This window comes from Mesoplodon mirus (assembly GCF_964341445.2).
Source record: "Mesoplodon mirus genome assembly, chromosome: 8".
Classification (NCBI taxonomy): domain Eukaryota; kingdom Metazoa; phylum Chordata; class Mammalia; order Artiodactyla; family Ziphiidae; genus Mesoplodon; species Mesoplodon mirus.
The window spans coordinates 69340739-69364900 of record NC_138984.1 but is presented as its reverse complement, the minus strand read 5'-3'; the positions used below and the strand labels follow the sequence as shown (position 1 = coordinate 69364900).

At 39.3% G+C, this 24162-nt stretch overlaps 2 protein-coding genes across 9 annotated transcripts in view; one reads left to right on the top strand and one right to left on the bottom strand.

Annotated features, from left to right (window-relative positions):
* ARL6IP6 (ARF like GTPase 6 interacting protein 6) overlaps window positions 1-10851 on the bottom strand; it is a gene marked incomplete at its 5' end in the record, with an annotated part of 37392 nt that extends 26541 nt beyond the window's left edge. For all 5 annotated transcript variants that reach the window (XM_082629965.1, XM_082629961.1, XM_082629962.1 and 2 more), the window contains 2 exons: window positions 8884-8937; window positions 10452-10851. In XM_082629965.1, coding sequence (XP_082486091.1) covers window positions 8884-8937; window positions 10452-10851 — 454 coding nt within the window. The remainder of the gene's footprint in view (window positions 1-8883; window positions 8938-10451) is intronic.
* Window positions 10850-24162, top strand: part of PRPF40A (pre-mRNA processing factor 40 homolog A) — a gene marked incomplete at its 5' end in the record, with an annotated part of 57024 nt that continues 43711 nt past the window's right edge. The window contains 3 exons of one of the 4 annotated variants that reach the window (XM_082629958.1): window positions 10850-11488; window positions 11855-12250; window positions 13387-13518. In XM_082629958.1, the coding sequence (XP_082486084.1) occupies window positions 10850-11488; window positions 11855-12250; window positions 13387-13518 (1167 nt within the window). Of the gene's footprint in view, window positions 11489-11622; window positions 12251-13386; window positions 13519-24162 lie in introns of those variants that run through there. The other 3 variants (XM_082629959.1, XM_082629960.1, XM_082629957.1) reach the window with 3 other exon arrangements.

Here is a 24162-nt window from a genome sequence, read left to right as displayed (position 1 = left end):
TTTGTTTCAAAGTATAGTTACTTTTCTAAAAATATGGTAGCAACTTTATGTATTTCTATAAAAGCTTCTAGCAAAGAAAGATTATGATATGTTCTAAATATTTTAATGTTATTTAGCAGTTTCAGGCTTACAGGGATGAGATGACTTTTAGAAGTTTTATGAAGTCAGAGATGTGGAAGGTGGTCAGCACATGTTACATGTAAGCAGAAAAAAACAGAAAAACAAAACCCTCCCATATTCCCATACTGGGAAAGGTTTCTTATTAAAATAATGCTAAACAATCAATTACACATTCTTCATAAGATGTATTCCTGCCATAAATAAACAATGGGACAAAATGTGACAGCACATTGCTAATTTCAAGGACTGTTTTGCAGTTTGACATTTGAAATGTTTAAACAAAGTAGTATACTATGAAATACAATGCAGTAATAAAAAAGAATGAGGTAGATCTATATATACTGATACAGAATGAACTTCAAGATACTTTAATAAAGCTACAGCATATGCATGATTCCAACTGTTTGTTTCTATAACACCGACAAAACCACATATTTTAAATTATCATATATATTCATATTTCTATATACCATATATAGAAAAAGACCTGAAAATATACACAAGTATATTGTATACTTGTATATTGTGTACAAGTAGATTAGTGGTAACCTTTGCTTTAATTGTCGGAATTTTTTTTGTAGTGAGACTATATTATAACTTACATAACTAACTTATGAAATTAAAAATGAAAATTAAATAGGTCATTTTATGAGTTGTAAAAGCTATAACCAGGGCTTCCCTGGTGGTGCAGTGGTTGAGAATCTGCCTGCCAATGCAGGGGACACAGGTTCGAGCCCTGCTCTGGGAGGATCTCACATGCCACGGAGCAACTAGGCCCGTGAGCCACAACTACTGAGCCTGCGCGTCTGGAGCCTGTGCTCCACAAGAGAGGCCGCGATAGTGAGAGGCCCGCGCACCGTGATGAAGAGTGGCCCCCGCTTGCCACAACTAGAGAAAGCCCACGCACAGATACGAAGACCCAACACAGCAAAAATAAATTAATTAATTAATAAACTCCTACCCCCAACATCTTAAAAAAAAAAAAAAAAAAAGCTATAACCAGCTGGCTACTAATAAAAGTTTTGACATACTCATGCATAAAACTAATCAACAATTTTTAAAAATTTTATCTAAGCAAATTTTTGCAACTTTGTCAGAAAGCTAGACGGCCTTGTATCTTCAAACTTATTATTTCCAAGTACAGGAGCAGAGGAAGGGGTCTTCCTCCCCTACAAGTGCCACTTGAACACAGTTGGCGTACAGCAGCTACACTGATAAAGGTCCCCACCCAACTGTCTGTCCACCTGCCACTCAGCCTGTAGCAATTCCACTCCCCTTCCTACTAAATAGGGTAAAGAGTAGAAGGGGACATTCTGACTGGACCTGGTGAAACTTGAAAACTAAGTAACATCTGTAGTTTCCAACCATGTTAAATCATCATATTCACATGGGAAACTTTAAAGAAAACTTTTTTATTACGGACAATTTCAAACATACACAAAAGTAGAAAGAAGAATACAATGAAACCCCATATACCCATCACTTACCTTGCAACAATTAACTCATGGCAAATCTTGTTAAACCTGTATTTTCCCCTGAAGCTTGTAATCTTCAGTATACTAGGAAAAATAATTATCACTATCATCTTGTTCCAACATACATTTTCCCTTATTTTTTTTAATAAATAAATAGATTTTTAAAAAGACAATTGTATCGTAACTAGTCATTTATTAAATGTCAAATCAGTCATGCAGAATAGACATCAAATACTATTCAAAAAAGGGCAAGAAAACTGGGGTTTCAACTCATCAGGAAATTCTTCACGACTAAGCATGGTTTAAGAAAAAGTATAGACTCTGCATCAGACTGGGGGCCAGAATTCCAACTTTGACATTTACTCCCTCCATGAATTTGGGTAAGTACTTTAACTTCTCCAAGCCTCCTTTTGCCTACCTGTAGAATGGGAATGATGTTGAAAGGTAAGTAGAAAGGATTAAATGAGGTTATGTATGTAAAGTATCTGGGAGAATACCTGGTTCATGGCAGATGTTCAACAAAGAGTAGCTGTTATTGGTATAAAGGAAGAATAACTTCAGCTGGCCTTTGAAGGATGGTAGGGGTGGGGGAGGGAAGGTAGGCACAGAGTGACCAAGGCCTGGAGGCGGAAATATCTATGTTGGGTTTTGCAGTAAATAGTCCAGTGAGTCTGGCAAAGAGGGTGAGAGTGGGAGGCATGATCAGCAAAGTGGGCACATTTAAGAGGGTGCAGCCTTGAATGCATGGCTAAGGAGGCTAGCATTTATTCTTTTTTTTTTTAATCAATCAATTAATTAATTTGGCTGTGCTGGGTCTTCGTTGCTGCACGCGGCCTTTCTCTAGTTGCGCCGACCGGGGGCTACTCTTCATTGCGGTGCGCGGGCTTCTCCTATTGCAGAGCACGGGCTCTAGGCATGCGGGCTTCAGTGGTTGCAGCGCATGGGCTCAGCAGTTGTGGCTCGCGGGCTCTAGAGCACAGGCTTAGTAGTTGTGGCACACAGGCTTAGTTGCTCCGCGGCATGTGGGATCTTCCTGGACCAGGGCTCGAACCCGTCCCCTACACTGGCAGGCAGATTCTTAACCACTGCGCCACCAGGGAAGTCCCCTAGCATTTATTCTTGTTGGCTAAGACGACAAGGAACGTGGAGCAGTCCTAGACACAACCTAGGTTAGAACTGAGTGCAGACAAGCCCAGAAAGAGCTACAGTCCTCACTGCTCTAAAGAGCTGTGTTCTGCACCAGGTGCTTCTCACACTACTCTATGCCTCAGCTGAGGTGAATGATGTGGCCTTGGACTGGAGAGCAGCCTGTCCAGTAAGTTGTGACATGAGCTGTGCTAATCCAGATTCTTCTTTTCGGAACAAGAACAAGACAGTAGCTGCTAGAGCTGAGCAGAAAGGTCCTGAGGCAGACCTGAGGCTGCAGTGTCTGCTTGGGACCACAGGTACCCTGAGGCTAGGAGGATGCCGGGTGATAGAGAGCAAGGAACCTGACATGGATGGATGGTTGGTCAAAACACACAAAGGACCTGACAAAGGTAGATCCTAGCAAGAGCAGTCCTCGCACCCATGGCCTCTGCAGCGTCCTCCAGCGTCGTGCCCATCCCGGGACCTTCTCCTGGCCACTGGCCACCTGCAGCAAGCCTCGTCGGGGCATGCTGCTTAGAGACATGTCCTCTGACGTGCAGCGCAAGGTGCTGGAGAAGATGTTCCAGAAGCAGAAGTACATCAACAAGCCCGAATGCAAGAAGCTGGCGGCCAAGTTGGGCTTGAAAGACTCACGGGTGAGGGCAGTCTCCCCAGAGGCCCTCCCCCCATGCATCGTACAAATGGGAAGGTTCTCTGAAACCGCTTAGGTCCCACTGTACAGATGGGGTAAGGTCTACAGAGGGATTAAGTGCACGAGCCAGCTTCGTGGAGGCTTCTCGCGATCTATTTGCCCTTATTTTTAATCATTTAATGAACAATTTACAAAAGAATAAAAAGCCTGAAAAAAACTGTTAGAAATTTTAATAAGATATAGTAAACCCAGATTTTTATTCTGAGTTTCCCTGATTTAAAAACAAACAAATAAACACACTATAAATGGGCATTTCCTCTAAGTGCAAATAACTGCTTACTAACTGCATGCATGTATCTGGAACATAACCATCTTGTAAATACTCATTTTAGACTTCAGATACATCTCTGGTTATAGCTTATTATTAGTTTTGCTTTTTCTTTATGCGCTTGCATCATCAAAACACAATGCTTGAAGGAATTTTTAAAATCTTTCATGTCTTATAAGACATGGAAGACAACCATCTTTGCTCCATAATTTGTAAAACATTTTCACTTTTAGATTTATAAACAATTTGAATACTCAATCCAATGATTTTTTTCCATTCCTTTCCAGTCACCTGCCATTAGCATTTCTCCACTTACAAACGGTATCAAATAAATTAGCGTGCACAGATTCATAAAAGATGAAGACTGTTATACATTCTTTTAGCAAAAGGGGATGGTTCGTGTCTTTGCCTGAAGTCCTTTCTGTTGAATGACTAACTGGATGAGAATACTATAGTTTTCTGAAAGAATCAGATAGGAAAATATCTTCAGCTTCACTTGCCATCAGGTTTCTTTCACAACTACTCAACTCTGCTGTTGTAGCATGAAAGCAGCCATAGTCAATATATAAAACAAGAGGCAAGGCTATGCTACGATAAAACTTAATGTACAAAAACAGGTAGCAGATCAGATTTGGCCCAGGGGCCACAGTTTGCTGACCACTGCTCTGGAGGATTCCATCATGTTATTCTTTTTAGCATAGTTGAGAATAATTGATGAGTAATATTAAATGAGTCCTAAAATAATGAAATAGCAAAATGTTTCCAGATACAGGAAAATAAGGTCATTAAAATCTTATAATGTATCTTAGGTTTATAAAAGGGGCCAATACACCAATATGGTAATTTCAAGATCAAATATGCTTTATTCTATAGAAAAAAATATAACTCAGTTTTCTCTTTATTCTCTGGAAGGTCCCCTAAGGCAGAGTAAATGACATGAAATAACAATTCTTACAAATAGAACTGCTCAAGAAAATTTAAAAATGAAGACTGGGTCCAATGGGACCCTGATGGCATACTGAGCATGCAGCCAATTAAGTGACTTTAACTTTGATTCAGGAGATAAGGATAGGGTCTGAAATTTTATAAATGCAAAAAAAGAAAATCTTCAGGGGTTTTTTTGTTTGTTGTTGTTGATACGCCTGGGGGATGGGAACTACTAGACCAGTGGTTCTTGTAAACGAGCAGCATCAGCATAACCTAAAAACTTAATAGGAATGCAAATTTCTGGGCTCTACCCCATACCTACTGAATCAGAAACTCTGGACCCGGTGAAGCCCAGTAAAATGAGTTTTAACTAGTTTTCCACGTGATCCTGATGCTAGCTAAAGTCTGGCTTTGTTAGCCTCAGAAACATCCCTCCTGATCACCAAAGTTGGGCCAGGCAGTATCACACTAACAATAACAAACCAATTTCTTGAGATTTAGAGGTCTTAATGTCTGGGTCGCATTACTGCTTTTTCGTGTTAAGAGGAGATTTGCAGTGATTTCATGACTAATAATTTAGCTGCACACTGATAATTCTTGCTAATAACCTGTACTGCTTCTGCCTTGCTACCATGCCGAAACTATCTCATGGTTTAGAAGGGAATATTTTATACTGATGGATGCAGGATAGTTGGGAATACCAGGTGAAACAACACGTTTTTGGCATACTGTAAAAGTTCAGCAGTGTTGTTAATTGTTGAACGTGTTTTTCACACTTCCATAAACTTGTGTTTTCTTTTTAAACAAAGTTTTCTCATTGGGAGTTACAGTCATTCATTATAAACAACAGAGATTAAAAAAAAAAAAAAAACTAACTATAATTCCAAAACCCATTTTGGTTGTATCCTTCTAGTCTTTTGGGGCTTTTGTTTTTCTCTTCTTTTTTGCCTTGGTTCTTTTACTGATATGAGTAAGCAATATATACAATTTTACAAAGACTGTGCTGCAGAATAGGATAACATATTAGTAAATTTTTAAATTAAATATTAGAGTTACTCCACCCAGCTGCAGATAGCACTGTATCATTTCCTTAATAGACTGTGGGCTCAAATTACAAGGTTCGTACATTCCCTGAAAAGCTCAAGTTCATGGTTTCAATCATCTTACACTGCAAGGAAGAAACTGAGTGAGTTGCTCCCAACTTGTGCCTTTCTAAGAGAATGGGTCATTTCGCAACAAACCCTTTTCTCTTGGAAATTTTTACCATATTTCTAATGTTCTGTATCATGAAATTAGGATGGTAAAGTCTCACTTATCACTCTGCAGAAGAAAAGTAATAAATCATCAACTCTTTAAATGAGCTGGCTTCATCTCTGATTGAACTCAGTATATATCAGTCATCTCTTCTCTGTAAATGTGTAGAAGCCTGGAAACATCTCAGGTATAAAACAGGCAGTAAATGGGCAGCTAAAAAATGAGAATAGCCCTTGACACTGCAAGATGCTAGGAATCTGCTCCTAGCCACAAAAGGGACTTAAAGGTAACTATTAACCAGTAGGTGTCAAGAAATGACAGGCACCAAAGATCAAATTTAAAACCATTTTAGACATTGAAGAAACTCCGTCAAATCTGATTACAATTTCTGTATGATGCTATTTACAATGTTTATAAAAGTACTAGGCCTACATTTAACTTGATAACAATATTCTTAGATTAAGTACGTTCTGCTAAAGGCAATTCCTTCTATTTTTCTTATGTACTTATTTCAAGTCTGCCTCAAATAAAAGGTCATTTTATCATACTTTATATTGACTAGGAAAAAACGCAAAAATTGGAAATAGGACCATGTGAAATGTGATAAAATTTGGGAAAATGTGACAGATACAAAAGCCAATGTGCAAAAAAGAAACAACTCAGTGTCGTATATGATTAGTGCAATCCATTTGGCCGGAAAATAACTTCAAGGAGGAATGAGTGGAATGTGATTTTAACTAAATAATCCGAAGTTTTATTTTATTAATCTCCCTGAAAAACAGGCTTACAGTAGTGGAAGGTTTGCAGGATAATTATAAAAGGAAAGCGCTAAGAACTCTGCAGTGTGACCCTCATGCCACCCAGGGAAGATTTGGGGAGATGAGTTCCAAAATCAGCTGATAGTATTAATCACACCTCCCTGGCTGGACTACCTTACTAGTGAAGATGAACACTGTGACAGCCTAATCCTGTTAGCCATTAGGATCAGTTAACTCCCCAAAGGCACTTATACAATGCTCATCACGAACCGTTTTTTAAAAACTATAAACAGGGCTTCCCATGAATATTTCTTTCAGAGAAACAAGGATGACAAGAGAATAGCAGTGTCTCAGCTCCTTAAGTTTCTTAACAGGCATTTAGGCTTATATATTGTTTCCTGTTAGCCTGTTAGTCCTTAGTCAACTCTCAAGAACTTTTAACTACTTTTGAATACATTTTTAAAAACTGCGATTCTGGCCCTGCAAAAGTATTTCTCAAACTGTGGTTTATCAGAACTTGTAAAAAAATGAGGATTCTTAGGTCCTACCCTGGGGCTGAAACAAAGTCTATAGATGTTTTTTAAAAGAAAGTCTGGTGATTCTGACACATACCAAAATGAGAATCACCGCTATAATCTGCTCTTACTGAGCTATGCCAACCTTGGACTAGGATTAAACTGCAATAAAAAATATTTGTAGTGTGCAAAATTTTTATCAGTCTGTCTAGAAAGAAAACTGTTTCATGGAGAGTAGTTACTGGGCTCACATTATTTGTTTCTAAAAACCAACCCACTTTCAAATGAGAATTGAGGCAGTATGCATTAAAATTTAAACATTAGTCACTGAAATGTAAAGATAACAACATGTATAGACAGTACTAATTATGATCAAAAAAAGGTAATACACAATCAACATTACATTTAGCTGTGAGGTTCCTAGTAAACAAGACAAAATAAATACAATGAAATACAAGAGTAAAAAAAAAAACAGTGTCATCTGATAAAAGGCTGCATTCTGATTTTTCTGAATGGATGATTTCAACAACAATGTTTATTACAGATTCTGGATTCATGTGAAAACTTTTACATCAATTGTAAAAACGTAAGGATACAATTTTATAGGCATTTCCTCAGCTGTAATTTGGTAATCTTGCCAACTATTAAATAGCAAGTTAGAATTCATGTCTAGTTCTTAAGATTCAGTTTCTACTGCAACAAGAGTTGACAGATCAATAAATGCTATGAAAAGCCTTAAAATCTTGGTTGTTTTTTAGAGATGAAACAGTTGTACAACACACACTGACAAAATGGATAACTAAAAAGTACGTGTTTTCTCATGCAAGAAGTTGAGACAAGCATAGACAAGTTTTCATGGGACAAGCAAACTAAGTTGTTTGTAATTTGAAGATAAAGGTTCCCCTTCTGCAAGATCAGGTGAACTGTACCTTGTATCACCATGAGGACCTTAGCCTTGAGGAGGCAGTTTAAACAGGTTAGCTAAGATTGGAGGAGGGAGCAACATGCGGCCTAGGATTGCAACCATTTCCCACCCCCCCCCAACCCCAATTCAGAGTGGTCAGCCAAAGAAATTACAGCAAACAGGGGCAAAATATGCCAGACAGGTCAAGTTCCGAAGTCTTCATAATCATTTTGGCGCAGAGAGAAATAAAGATAAATAACAACTGAATTTTTCACTACAAACCTGTGAACTGCAGCATTCTACAGACATACTACAGAAACTCAGGTTGACTCTTTCCTAGTCATGATTAACCTGTGTAAGTATGCCCAATGATTTTCATATTTCTTGAAAAACCAAGTTGCTTATAAGGGGATCTGAACTTAAACTTCTCATGAGGTCTGCTTAAGATGTTATCTTTGTTAAGTTTGTGAGGTAAGGTTTTTTTGTTTGTTTTAATTCCTGGGAAGAAGTGTAGAGAGACTTTTCCAAAAGGTAACTAAGAAACGTTAAGTATTCTCTAGGTCTTTGTTACATACAGTTGTATTCAAAATGTATTCCTAGTATGTCTTGTATACATACATATACACACGGAGATACCCCCATACACATGTAAAAAGAAAATCTAACAAAAGTTACCACACACAAATGCAAATGAAAAACAGTAAAACAAAATTGCACAGGGAATATATTAAGTATTTAACCAAAATTCTGTATAGTTTAAGCATAATCTAGAAAAACAAAAGTGAGCTCAAAAATCAAATCAAGTGACAATAAAGTCCATACCTAACAGTCCAGTGTGTGCATCATCTTCGTTCTTCAGATTTTCAGCATGTAACTCTGTAAGTACAAAAAGGGCTTGGGTAAAAAAGACGATTTTATAATTTGAAGAGTAACTCAAAGGCCAGAAAGGCATTGTGGAGTTGTGGAAAGCGCTCTGGAGCCCGAAACAACTGGGTTCAAATTCTGATTCCATTTACTAGCTAAGTGACCTTCAGTAAGCAAATAAGATGTCTTTATGAGTCAACTGCCATGTATATAAAATGGGAATTTTTATTCCCTAGACATTTTACGTAATGCGAATTACTAGGTTTTGAGTTCAGCTCCTTTCTCCACCCTCCAAAATAAGCACAGCTCAATGTGTTCTGCAATGTACTTCAACTTACCAGGTTTTGTGACTTTATGAACAAAGGCAATCTCAGAGCAAAAGAATTAAACTACCTACAAGACAAAACTCTGAGCTGCTTTGAAAAAATGGGGGAGGGAAGTGATAGAAGAATGAAACATTGGCACCCGAATATTTAACATTGACAATTTACACCCAATATCATTGTATGAAGAGGTAAAGCTCTCACATTAACTTGCCAATCTGTCTTGTGCATGAAAATCAAGCATGGTAAAGTGTTAGATGCCATGTACAGCCCACTAGGGGCTTGGAAGCAATGAGGAAAAATAAAAACTGGAATTAAATAGATTTAATTCTACTTAGTGAAGTAAAATACTCGAGTGGCAATGTGTTGGGTGCTTTTCATACAACAAACTAAGGTATTTTTTTCTTGTTTAAATTTTTCTTTTTTCAATAACTTAACCAAAGTCACACACCACTGAGAACCGAAATTTAAACTGAGGTCTGACTCTTTCCACTGCAACGTAAGATATCCAACCACATAATACATCTGTATAAGCTTTGGAAAACCTTTCAAGGCACATCTCTTTCTATTCCAACCTGACCAATATTTCAACTTAAGACGCGGAAAATAACACCATTAATCAGAGAAAGAACCTACTATCTTGCTCCTGCAACAGAACTTCACCACTACACTAGGTTGCAAACCTAATTCAAAACCCAAGAGTGTCTATTTTACCTATGCAAGTATAAATTTGCGTTGTGGGATGGAAATCCTTGTCCTTCGGCAATTCAACGTGTACAGAGGAATCGGTGGATTGTACATCTTTAACCATTTGTGGATTAAACTCTTTGAACGTGTATAGCCTAATAATTACACTTTGCACCGTCTTCCTTTAATGACGGTGGTTTTGCATTTTGCTTGATTTTGCCAATATTTTACCGCAAGTGTTAAACGACTTTAAGATATTTTTTCTTCAAGACTACCCACTTATCAAGACCCTTTCTTAAAATGGGTCTCCTGATCACGGACCAAGGTCCTCTACCTTTAAGAAAAGAGAAGACAAGGGAGAAGATCAAAGAAAGGTGCGGACGAGGACTCTGGATGAAAGTGGCTACCAGCTTGCCGGCCTTTGATGGAGCGAGGGCGACGAAGGGGAGAGCCACGTCCAGGCTCAACTAAAGTAGACTCTGGACACACTTTCAAGGCCCGGGCTTCATTCCGTACCTTTTACGATCAGGTAGGTGATGGCGAGAAGGAAGGCGAGGAGGATGGCAAACAGCAGCGAACAGAGAACTGAGAGGACCTGGACCGGCCAGCGCCGGGCTTGGGCTCTGCCGCCCGCATCCGCCGAGAAAATGCCATTGCGTTTATCGGGCAGGGCGGGAGACCCGTCCCCATCTGGCCGGAGTAGCGAGTCCTTTCTAGGTGCCGATGACGCCCCGGCCGAGAACTCCGCCCGCAGGTCACGGGCCACTCGGTTGCATCCCTCCTCCTCGTCGACTTCACCCTCACCCCAGCTGTCTCTCTGAGTGAAAGCGGAAAACGCCGGTTGAGTAAAAGGGACAGCAGTGCCTAGACGGCGGCGAGAAAGGGCTGAGCGCCTCCCACTCTCCACGAACGACATGGCGGGAAAGACAGTCAGGTCCGCAGAGGTCAAGCGTCGCCCACCTGCCCCGCCCCGCGGTCGCAGCAGCCAATCAGCGGCCAGGCCCTCCACGGCCTCCACCACTTGGCCCTGGCGCGCAGGGGTGCACAAGGGTCCGTGGCTGGGCGAGGGAAGTGCCGTGGGGCCCGAGAAAAGGCTGGGCGCCCCCAGACCAAAGGATGACCCTCAAGTAGTACGAAGGAAGGCGCGCAGTGAAGTGCACGGGGAGAGACAAGCCGAGGCCCAAGGCAGTCGAGTGTCCTCTCCCTGCTATGCTTACTCCGGGCCAGCGATCTCCGCCACCGCCGCGTCACCTCCATGCAAGCTCGCGCCCCGGCCGCCCCAAAGCCGCACCTCCCCAACGCTCGGTCCTAGCGCCCGCCCATGCCCCTCTAATACACATTCCGAACCTATTTGCTTTCTCCCTTCTTCCCCTCTACGCCTGCACTCGCCCCGGCTTCCCTCATTAACGGCAGCTCAGCTCGCCGCGCCCTCGCCTCCCTTAACTGCCCGTTCCTCCTTCCCTGTCGCATTGTTCTCCCCGCCCCTACCACAACTTCCCTCCACACTGCTCGGCACGCCTCCTCCCCCCACCCCGGCGCGCGCTCGCCAGCTGGTGCGTACTGAGCTCGAACCCGCTCCTCACGACCCCTCCTCTCGCCTTCCCCACCCCCTCCCTCCACCTCGAGCCCCGCGCGCGCGTCCAGCCCCGGCCACCGCTAACGCTAGAAGCTGCTTACTCCACCCCCACCCCACCCTAGCCCACCCCCGGCGGCCTCAGGTTTGTGGGGCGTACGTGACTCGGGCGGGGGGTGAAGGTGGCAGGCCCCCACTGTCCCACCCCCTACGGGGTGAGGCTGTCTAAGTTCGGGAAGCTGGGACACAGTTGCCTTCCCTTCCCCGGGGGAAGTTGGTGGAGTTTTCCCGGCAGAGGAGTCGGCGCAGAAACTTCCTCCGTCCCCCTATTCCCCCCTCCATGCAGGCGACGCCGAGTGAGGCTGAGGCTGGGGGCGAATCGCCGAAGAGCTGCGTGTCGGCGGCGCAGTCTGATTGGACAGCGGGGAAGCCTGTCAGCTTATTGGCCCCGCTGATCCCGCCCCGTAGCGCAGGGCAGCCTTTAACCTTTAGCCCCAGTGGGCGCCAGCCACTCAGATCGCTTCTTGTTGGTATGTGTAGCGGCAGTGGCCGCCGGCGGAGCAGTCTGAGTCCGACGATGAGGCCGGGGACAGGAGCCGAGCGTGGAGGCCTCATGGTGAGTGAAATGGAGAGCCATCCTCCCTCGCGGGGACCCGGGGACGGGGAGCGGAGATTGTCCGGCTCAAGCCTCTGCTCCAGCTCTTGGGTCTCTGCTGACGGCTTCCTGAGGAGACGGCCCTCGGTAAGGGATCGGTGGGGCAGGGGAAAAGCGGCACAATGAAAAACGGAGTCAGAGACAGGAAGCTTTCTCCAGAAGGAGGAGAAGATGAGAGTGGACGAAGGAAGAGCTCGAGATGGTGGGATATGTTCCGAGGGAGAGAAATAGGAGGGCGGGGATGCACAAAGGAAAGGAAGTGGGACCGTGGAAGTTCCCAGTGGGTTTGGCCTAGGCAGATGCGCGGTGGAGGTGCTGGGCCCTAGGCGGGGTGAGCGTTTTGGAGAGGTAGGCCCGATTAAGCAGGCGGGGGGAAGGCGGAGACTTGATTCGGTAGACTTTAACAGAGGCTGCCAGAATTTCTTCACTAGCAGTAGTGTTGTCTGCAGCGGGGGGACAGCTGGGAGAATTGGCAGGAGATAATTTCTGCTTTTAAGACCTGTAACAATGGACACACAAGTAAAGAAAGTAGTTGTCTTACAAAAGCGCATTAAGGTGGATGAATTAGTTGCGTGCATTTAGTGTCCGTGAGTGACAGACCTCATTCTTTGGGTTTTTTGTTTTGTTTTGTGTTTTGCAGGAGTAATTTAGCTGTGTTAGAGATTCTCTTAGGAAATAGTATGTTTGCTTGTTAGGAGGGGAGTGTCCCCGGGTATCCAATACTGTTTGTTTTGTGTAAGACCAGCCCTCATCTGAGTTAATTGGGTAAATTCAGCGTTTTAAAGCTTAAAATCATCTTAGAAATGAATTTAAGAATAAATGAAGTTATAAAATAAAAATAGTTGACTATCTGATATCTGTGTGAAGTAGGACAAAGTTGTGGTTTTCACCATAACAGTTAAGTTGGCCTTCACATGCATTTCCTCCCAGTTTAGCAAGCCAGTTGGTAATTGATTAAATCAGCATGCTTAAAAAAAAAAACTACGAATTAGAGGTCCAGTGATGATTTTAATTTTTTCCATTTTGTTCTGAAATTTGGTCAGGTGCAAGCTCATAAATACTGGTGTTGTACATTTTATTTAAGACAAAGTATAAACGAACCCAGTAATTGAATCACACATTAGCCAGATATTATGTCATACATATAACTGATTTGTAGAAATCAGATTTTTGAGAAGCATTTATTGGTACTTGCTAATTTTTAAATTGTCCCTCTTTTTCAGATGGGGCACCCTGGCATGCATTATGCCCCAATGGGAATGCATCCTATGGGTCAGAGAGCGAATATGCCTCCTGTACCTCATGGAATGATGCCTCAAATGATGCCCCCAATGGGAGGACCACCAATGGGACAAGTAAGAATGTTTTGTTTTGTATTTCTTTGTTTACTTTTGCCCGTGGTATTCTTGTGTCAAAGAATTTCAAAATCTGGGTCAGTACTTACAGCTGTTTAAGTTTCAGTTTATGCCAGAATAATGTTTTTAAGTGAAATGTTGTATAATCATGAGAGTAACCAAATTTTGGGTGTAATGAAAAATCTGTATAAGAAATTTACTTTCTACAGCAACAAAATTGAGTTTTTGTTTTGTTTTGTTTTGTTTAATTTAAAAGTAGCAAAGTACATGTAGGCTTTTTAGTTTAATGATTTTCCCCCCAAGTATGTCAATTGAAGTAAATATGCTATGTCAGTATAATATTTGTTGGTGGACCTTGTACATGCATAGAATCTGAAAACAGCAGTTGTTTAGGCCTTTGGCTTAGGATTAATTTTATTCCTGAAAAAGCTTCCTGGTGTGTGTGTGTGCGCGCGCGCGCGCGTGTGCGCGCGTGCGTGCGCAATGGGGGTGGAGGTGGGAAGGTTCTACTCTGATTTGGTTCTTCATAGGACGGTGCCAAATAGGTAGTTTATTTTCCACTTATACTATTTTGGTTTTTTGGGGGGTTTTTTAATGATTATTGCTTCTGCACTTCTGCTTTTGAGCTGTCCCTTCCATCTCCAGCATAAATTGTAAACATTTTGTGGGAGTGATTTGGACCAAAACGTTTTAATGCTGACTCAACGAGTTCAATAGAACTTAATTCCTAGAAAAGCATCCAAGAAAGGTAACAGGTTCAGTTACCGTAAATAATTTTATGCCCCCTGTTAGGTTCTATAATACACATATCCTTTGGTGGCTGGGGTCTTTCCATTTAGTGTTTCAATAAATCATCAAGTATTTAGGCTAACAAAATATTTTGGAAAACCAGTCAATTAGGTATGATCTTTCTGCCAGTTGGGGGCATCATGTGCTTTGATAATCATTGAAGCCTTGATGGTTTGAATTATTGGTGAAATTGTAGTGGAGAAAGGAGCTCGCTCTGTGTGTGTGTGTGTTTTTTTTTTTTAAGAATAGAAGGGCTTAATGTCAAATGGTTTTCTTCTTTTTTATTTAAGGTATTTAAGAGTATAGCCCTTAATTTTGTATAAAAAGCTTTATTCAAAGGTACCAGGCCCCAAAGATTCTGCCTGTAGGAGTTCTTTAAATAAAAGAACTGTTTATTCTGTTACTCTAGGATAACACAAATTTTAAAACTCCCTAGGTGATGGAGAAACAACTCTGATTCCTCTTCTGTTTCTTTCCATCTCTAAGCAGCAAGGAGCTCCTCTTGTTTTCTCAGTAGAGCTGCTCTAACTAGATAATGAGCTTTAAAAAATATTTATTCTTTAAATGCTCTGGTTCTTATTTAAAATTAGTTTCTTTCCACAGAAAGATAAAATAAAACAATTTGCTACTGCCAGATGCTTCTCTCTTTTCTGGGGCCTTCTGTTTCCATTGGGCCAATCAAGGTAAGTTTTGCAAGGGATTGACCTGCTTACCCTTGCTGTATTGGTGCTGTTGCACTACCAAAACCAAGATACCAGCTAGTCATTTTGAGTAAAATGCAGATTTTATTTTTTAAGTACTCATGTATCTCATTGACATAAGCTGGTCACAGTTTGCTTTATGGCCCTTTCTCTTTAGCTCTGTAGTGACCATCTTCCTAGTAAGGTTATTTGCTACTTGGTACACATCCATTCAAATACTCTTAATTTTACCTCGTGATTTTCTTCTGCTTCTTTCCTAGACCAGTATATGCTATGTGCCTTTGAGCGTACCTGACTATTTAGATGTTTAGAAGTCTCTCTCTGTTGGCTCCTGTTAGGATAATGATTGAGTGACTTAAGAACACAGCTCTGAGGAACTCAAGAGAATCCCCATTTTTTCCCCCTTAGATTATTCCTTTTTTTCCTCTTGATATCTAACAAATGTGGGGCCCAAGTCTTGGTAAAACAAATTCTTGTTTTAGCTTTGATAACAGAGTGGAAGGGCATGGATAATATAAACAGTCATGTATTCAGAAATCTAGTTTAAAGCCATATAAACAACTACCTTAAAATAAAAGTTGATAATTCGCAAACTTGATCCTTTTTTCTGCATCATGTCTTCTGTCTACCCGCCCTCAGAAGTATAAGTGAGCAGTAAGTGGTCAGAAGATAATGAGAAGAAGCAGGGTGCCTATATAGCTCACTGCAGTGACACAAAGTTGGTAGGGTTCTGTCATCCAATTTTAAAAAGTTAATTCACAAATTCTTTAGACTTTGCAACTGAAGGTTATGGAACCTTCATGTATATTGCCTAGTTCACATTAAGATCTCATTCTGGGACCAGCTGAGGACTAAAATTGGTGGCAGTCTTACTTGCTAAGTGATTGTGGTCTTTGGGATGTTACTGAACATGACATGAAATTTTAAAACTTGTTTGTAAAATAATATGCAGACTGGACATAACAGTCTACAGAAGCCAGAGTTTGTACTTTTTGAAATGCAGCAAATGATTTAGATTAGAGGAGTAGCATGTTTTGTTTTAGTTCATGAGATAACCTAGAATGCCTTTTTAGAATTTAGGATGAATCTATTAGTAGTAATAGATATTTGGAAATTATCAAATAGGTCTTAATAATATTCTTTCAAGTTTATCCTGTAGGTTAAACTTGCCTTTCTTATTGTACATTAACTTCAGATGGGAAAGTTGTGCTTCTACTTTTACAGAGTTATAGGATCTTACAGTTGGAAGGGACCTTACAAGTTCATAAATGTTAATGATAAAATAATTTTCCTGTTTAATGGCAGTAGAGATTTGTATTAAGATATAATTATGTATAAAGCTGTCTTCTTTCTCTGTGTGTATTGTAAATAATGTTTTACTTTAAAATATTTTCACGTCTTATTCTTTTGTCTTTTCTACAACATAAACCATCCTTATCACAGGCGATTTGGCCTTCACTTAAGCCCAAGAGAGTCTTCCTGCCTGACTTTTTTTTCTTTCTTTAATTCTTAATTTTCTTCTTCTTTTAATGAGAAGAGTAGAGTAAAAGAATTAAGGTCCCTTTCAGCTCTAACAACCTATGATTCAATTTAGATCATTTGATAAGGATAGGTGATATGTATAAGATTTTATGGGTTGATATGCAAGTAAAAATAGGAAATTCTTTTAGTAATGCCTCCCTAATTCTAATTATTCAGTATTTTTTTCTTGTTGCCTTTGTTCAATAAACTGATAAATGAATAATTCCTCTTTAAAAATAAGTCAGATTTTCATGTTCTTGTACTGAGTAAGGCAGGTTTTTATAGACCTTATTTCTATTCCTGCTGCTATCTGAGCTTAAGTCATTACACTCTCGTGCCTAGGATACTCTTTACAACTTTTGAGCTGGTTTTCTTGCTTCAAGCTTGTCCCCAAAAAAACTCTGTTTAGGGCTTCCCTGGTGGCGCAGTGGTTGAGAATCCGCCTGCCAATGCAGGGGACACGGGTTCGAGCCCTGGTCCGGGAAGATCCCACATGCCACGGAGCAGCTAAGCCCGTGTGCCACAACTACTGAAGCCTGCGCGCCTAGAGCCCATGCTCCGCAACGGGAGAGGCCACTTCAATGAGAAGCCCGCACACTGCAACGAAGAGTAGCCCCTGCTCACCACAACTAGAGAAAAGCCCGTATGCAGCAACGAAGGCCCAACATGGCCAAAAATAAATAAATAAATTTATAAAAAAAAAAAAAAAAAAAAAACTCTGTTTAGATTTCAATGAGTTATCTCCTTGCCCTAGAACTTCCACTGTTTTTCTGTGCCTATAGCGTAATATCTACGTTCCACAATTTTAACTTTCAGTTATCTCCCACAGTATATAATTCAGAGCACGATTCTAAGCTGCATGTCTTCACATTCCCTAATATGAACGCGGGCTGGTCTTTTCATGGTATTTTGAGTAACTATATTAGTTCATGACCAAGCTTGTGCTGTTTTTCTTGCTCTCCTGCCCCCCAGCTCTCTACTACCATGAACTTTCCTTTATTTACCTAAATTCTGCCAGTTCAAGTCCTGCCTTCTCCAAGAGGTCCTCAGCAATAAATTTTCCCAGCATATACCTCCCCTTCAGATTATTAAAATAAAATCCTACGTAATCCGCCCATAACTCTTACTATTTCACTTATTTTAGCACTTGTTTTATTATGGTTTATTTGCTTTGCCTTTCCAACAGTTGTAAGCTCTTAGGGGGCAGGGGCTATGTTCTGAACTTTTAAGAAGTCTGTAGGTGCTGAGCACAGTTCTTGGCACATCATGGGTGCTCAGTAAATTACTTGTTGAATGAATGAAACAAACGCAGATACTCTTTCCTACAATATAAGCCAGAAAGTTAGTCATTGTTACATGTGACTTTTCAGCGGTTACTTATGACTTCACACTGTTACCACTTATTGTTTTTAGGGTCTGCCTCTACTGTTGATTTTTCATTTGACAAAAATGGAAGATAAATAAGATGAAATAAGTAATTTTTGTTTGATGAATAAAACTAAAGAACTTACTTCCATTTACTTTAAATTACGGGCAAATGGATTTCTGTCTATATGACTTCATTGGTGATCATCTCTTTAAGTTTTACCAGATTTTTCCATACCCTAGGGAGAAATGATGATTTGGAATATAGGCCTTCCAGAGAAATCCAATATATTCATTGGTATCTTAGATTTATCTGACTGATTTGATAAATTGATATGCTGTTGTTGCTTGTGAGATATCCTCACTTTTGCGTGTTACAGGATCCTTGCCATTGAATTGGACATTAGCCAGTGAAAAAGATTTTTTTTTAGGTTATCTGCTCGTAGATTGTTGAATCTAGGTAACTTTCTTTATGGATTTATATTGCCTAGGTGAGTGCATTTTAAAACATAGACTAACTCATACCTAATGTGTTGGTATAACTTTTGGGCTGTGTTTATGGTTAGATTTTGATAGGTTTTAGTTTCATTATCTTTAGATAGCAACTCATTTAAATATGAACTCATCTATTCAAAAACTTCAGCTAGAGTAGTATTTCTGAGTATATCTGGATTACTTGGAGAGATGTAAAAAGACCATGTCACTTTGGAATAATGAACTGTACCCCTCCACCCCTTTGAGATTCTCAGGGTGCAGTATTTTCTAAAGATGCTAAGAGGTCTTGCAGAAGCCTTTTAAAACTTGTTACTTAGAATTTTTCGGTTTTAGTTGGCCATCTCCCCTCCCACACTTCCACAGTCTCCCTTACCCCCCTGTTACCTGTTTATTTTGCTTTGTCTAGCACATTGCATAGAATTAACATTGCCTGTAATTAACATTTTGCGAGAAAAACTGAATTGGGACCATTTACCCATTTAGTCTGCTCTTCAGGAGAAAAGGGCAATGTGAAAACCAGTATTAACACACATAAATGTAGCAGCTCATAGAGTTGTAGAGTGCAACAAATGTATTCATTAATGGTGGAATCAGAAAGGAAAGAAAAAAAAAGGGACTTCCCTGGCAGTCCAGTGGTTAAGATATCACTCAGGGGGCACGGGTTCCATCCCTGGTGGGGGAACTAAGATCCTGCATGCCGCGCAGCCTGGTCAAAAAAAGAAAAGAAAAGATCTCAACCGGTTAACCTGTTGGCTTTTGATTGGGTTTGTTAGAAATGTTGATGACATGACTTCCAGTCATTATCAAGTGGTATATCAGTAGGTAGTACACATTTGGCATCTACTTGTATCCATAGCTATGTACTAGAGTTTTTGTTTGTTTTTCTACCTAGAGAAATAATTGGCCTAAGTTGTGAAGGTTTGTAAGTTGGAATGAGTAGATATACACTGTCTCATTTAAAGTTGTCATTAGTCTTTCATTCTTATTTCCTATTTCCATATCCTCATATTTCCATTGTCAGGTCAATTTAGCCAATAGACTTTGCCCATTTTCGTCAATAGACATTTAAGCCTCTTCTTGACTGTGTATTAGTACAAAGATGAACACTTTATATACCATGCACTCAGGGAACTTACAGGTATCACTCAGATGCCTGGCCACACTGTTTTCTCATCTTTTAACTGCTGATTTGACTGTCACGATACTTGTAGACATTCGAATATTTAGTGAAGATGAATCTTTTATATTTGTTTTCTTTTTCTCCCTGGTCAAGTCATCATGTTTCTTCTACTTATTAAAAAAAGTTAAGTATAGTTAGCAGTTACTAAAGATGTGGTATTTTGCATGACAGGCTTGAAAGAAAATCTCCTTCTATCTGCTTCTTTCTTACTTGGGGCACTACACTCAAAGTGGAAATCTCAATCTTCTCCAAATCTGAGTGTTGCTGTTAGCCATGTCTCTTAAAGGACTAAACATGCCAGCAAGTGAGAACTGAGTTGAAATATAGTTTGCTTTATCTTAGGCTTTCATTTTTTTAAAAAAACAAAATTTTCATCTCATTTATCTTAGACTTTTTTTTTTAACAAAATTCTCAAATCTTATTTATTAGCTCCTGATCTGTTTGGGTTAAGATTTTTTTAATTACCTTTTGATTAATGAATGAGCATTAAGTTTCTGTTTGAGAACGTGGGCTCGGTATACTTTCTTTGGTCATTGGGTATCAAGAAAGTTGTTAATTCTCTGAAAGATGATTTTTTTTAAGATCATTACATATCTATGATTATATATTTGTTGAATATAATAGAAAATTACCCTCTCTTTCCTTATACAGAAATAAGGACTAGTCATAAAGTTGTCTACTACAAGTGTTTGAGTCTCTGCTATGTCTATGTAACTGTCTTCTGTACGAGTAACACTTAAATAAATTAAACATGCTCTTTTCCTAAAGGTGCCCACAATTGAGAAGGAGCTAAAAATTTTCATATGGACAAATATTTAATGATTTAGCTAGATATAATACTGAATCTAGTTTAAAGGAATTGGGGAAGAAGATAGTAATAGTCTTGTGTTTTTCTGTACTTGTGTTCTAGAGGGCTCATGTCCAAAAGGAGGTTTAGATGATTTTTAGAGTAAGTTTTATAAAATCTTTAATTCTCTGTGACTTGAGACACCACAATTTGTGTGTGTATCCCCACTATATTTAGAGCTTTTTAAAAATCAAGTGATACAGTTCATTTTTATTCAGCTCCTTTTCTAAGTTTTTGTGTCACATATCAACAGCCAGTGATTTTCTTTTTATATTTTCTGTACCCTTATTTAAGAAGTTTGGGGTTTAGCAAGAGACAGTGGACTAAATAATTTAAACTATTTATTTACCTTTTTTTTTCACATAGTTTTGTTTTTTAAGGTTTCAGGGAATACAACTGTGATACCTAATCTGTGTTAGAATTATAATTTTTATCATCATGTTTGTATATAACTGATTCATATACCCTATTGAATTTGATCCTCCTGACTGAAAAGTGGATTGGCTAGATAGATGTCCAGTTTATAGATAGGAATAGGAAGGCCTAGAGAGTTGAGTGAACTGTAAAGCGACATTGAAGATCCAGCACTAAATGTAATCCTTAATCTGGGATTGACTTCTCATTACGTGTGTTGATTCCTACTGAAGGTGGTTTTACAGTATTTACTAGATGCCTTTAAAGAACCAAAGTGCCTAACTAACAGCTAGGGAATAGATGAGAGAAGGGGCAACATGAGAGATACTTTCATTACATGAGTTGAAGGAGAGCAGTGGTAATAAAACAGCTTTCATTTATTGAGCGCTGTTCTAAGTGCCTGTGTGTATTCATGTATCATTCCACTTAATCCCTATAACAGTCCTATCAGATGAGTACTATTTTTCCCCGTGTTGCAGGTGAGGAAATTGAGGGTTAAGTAAAGTTGCCCAAGATCACATAACTGGTGAGTGGTCAACTGGGGTAGGAATTCTGGCAGTCTGATTCCAGAGTATACTCAATAGCTGTACTAGGCTGCTTCCCTGTATAGCAATATGAGATTATGCCATGTTACACCTCCTTAGAATTTGAAGTAATAGTGTATACTTCAGTGAATTCTAAAGTCTCCAGGTTGAGAGAATTTAGCAAACTAAATAATTTTGAATACTGGCAGTTGACTTATTAAATGGTAAGGTTCTACTCCCTGTGGGAGCGGTTTGTGCAAATATTGTCTATTTTTTATCTAAATGTTTCTTATATAAGAAAATGACATGTTTTGAGTTTATATATAACTGTAGATGAAGTAAGGTTAAATGATTGTCCCAAAATTCAGCCACTTTGGGTTGTTAAGGACATGCTTTAAACAGGTATTTCCATTTATTTCCAATTGAATGAATATTTAGTTACATTCAAAGATGTAGTTTTTGCATTTATTAAAAACAATTTTTTGCATTCATTTATGTATTTGTTTATAAGGTAAGTTAGTGGTGTAGGGAACAGTTGTTTTTAAACACTGTGTGCTTAATGTTAATAGCCTCTGTAGAGTGTATTTGTGGAATTGACCTTAGCACATTTAAAAGGAACCAAGTATAAAGGCAAGAACCAAACTTTTTAGGTAATCAATTTGTAGCTACAGGTTGGCAGCAAGAGTGATTTTTAAAAATCAACCAAATTCGGGCTTCCCTGGTGGCGCAGTGGTTGAGAGTCCGCCTGGCGATGCAGGGGACGTGCCTTCGTGCCCTGGTCTGGGAGGATCCCACATGCTGCGGAGCGGCTGGGCCCGTGAGCCATGGCCGCTGAGCCTGCGCGTCCGGAGCCTGTGCTCCACAACGGGAGAGGCCACAACAGTGAGAGGCCCGCGTACCACCAAAAAAAAAAAAAAAAATCAACCAAATTCAAGAGTTAATATTTAGACAAAAAATTGGTTAGATTGTGATTTCTTTCCAGCAGGAAAAACTTCAGGAAATAATTACGAAGAAAAGAACTTTTGAGGTGCCCACATGAAGATGTACACTTTTGTTTTCATATCCTAATAAAATTGGGCTAATTTACATTTTGTATAACTAATTTGCTCTAGCACTGATAGGATTGCTTTTATTACTGTACCTTTTTTTATAATTCAGATATCTAGAGTGATCAATGAATCATGCTTGTTTTTATCTAACATTAGACATTTTCTAAACTGGGATGCTAAGAATGACTGAGCGGATTGTGTGGTGCTCCCTAGTTTTTACTCATTTTTAATTTTCTTCAAATGGGTGACTCTTAGAATTTTCAAGAGATTCTTCTTGATTTAACTTTTATCATTAAAAGAAGAGAAATAGAAACATATCACACAAATCGTTGGCCACTCTGAATAAAGCATATCAAGTTGTATATCTGAGTTACTTTTTAAAGGTGCCAAAGTGTCCCATTAAATTTAGATGTTTAATATTTTAGGCAATTTAGCTTACATCTCACATACATGTCTTTCACCCTTAATCATTCTTTCTCTGTCTCCTAACAACTGAAATGCTTAATTACAGCACTTAATATATTTGCCAAAGTAGCTTAAATGGAAATTTATGAAGCTCTACAAGGTTATTGTAATTTTATAGCGTGCTTCACAATAAGCTTAGTATGAGCTACCACTTTGTAGCTTTAAGAATGATCTGGCTTGTGGAATTTATTGTGGCATTACTGTAGCGACTATGTTAAGAATTTGTCCCTGTAACCATTTTGAACCAACATCCTGTTTTCATTGAATTTAAGATGTCATCATTGATGAGACACTCCATTATATTAGGTGCCCTGCGTGGGAAAAAACAAATGAGAAGTCTACGAATAAAGCTGGGATGCCAAAGGGCTATTCCCTCCGTGTGAAGCAAGAAGTAAATCTGCTATGGAAAAAAGGACAGCAAAGTAACTTGAATGTCTCAACTTTGTTTATTGGGCAAAAGGAGGGAAAAATCACTTCTGAGGATTTAAACCACACGCCAATTCTCTCATAAACTTGCAGCCTGTATTCCCATTATCAGTGTGGTGTTAAAACAAGTAAATAAATAACTTAGAAATTTTTAATGGTCTCAGGTTGATGGTGCTGCCAAGTGACTGGCTGAAGTCAACACAAATCCTCTGAAAGAATTCAACTTCAGTCAGACGGGTTGACACATGCATCTCCATATTAGGTGTATCCTAGAATTAATGAAAAATGGAAATCATAACATTTCCACAAAAGATTCCTCAGGCTTTGGGAAACAGGCCAAATTCTTGTAATAGCTTTTCATAAAAACATAGTATTTATATTTTTGTTCTTTGGTTTCATGTTAATAACATCACAGTTTTGCTTTAGAATTATCTATTTACTTTTAGAATATTCGGTTGTACATAATTTAAGAATCTTGCCAATTTTCGTCAGGTTGAACAAGCTTAACTAGTTGCTACCCCTCAGAATTTACAGAGATACAGAGGGAGAATTTAGCTTTTTATTTGACATTAAATCTCATTATATAACTGATGCCATGAGTTCTAGTCTAAAGGCAAATTTTTGAGATGTTTTAAAATTTGAAGTGTGGGAAGAAGAACAATTGAGAGAACTCTGTCAAATTCTGTTCTTTAATGATTTTCAAATATTGTTTGCTGTGTCATTGCCTGGTCTAGTAAACATTTGTTATATGTAAGCTCTTTTGTGCTTTGGTTTTGGATGGGCTTTGATCACTATCTTATGAAGTAGAGTACTTTAATTTGAAATTACATTTATTTGTACAGTCATTTGTACTGCTATCGTGTGGAAA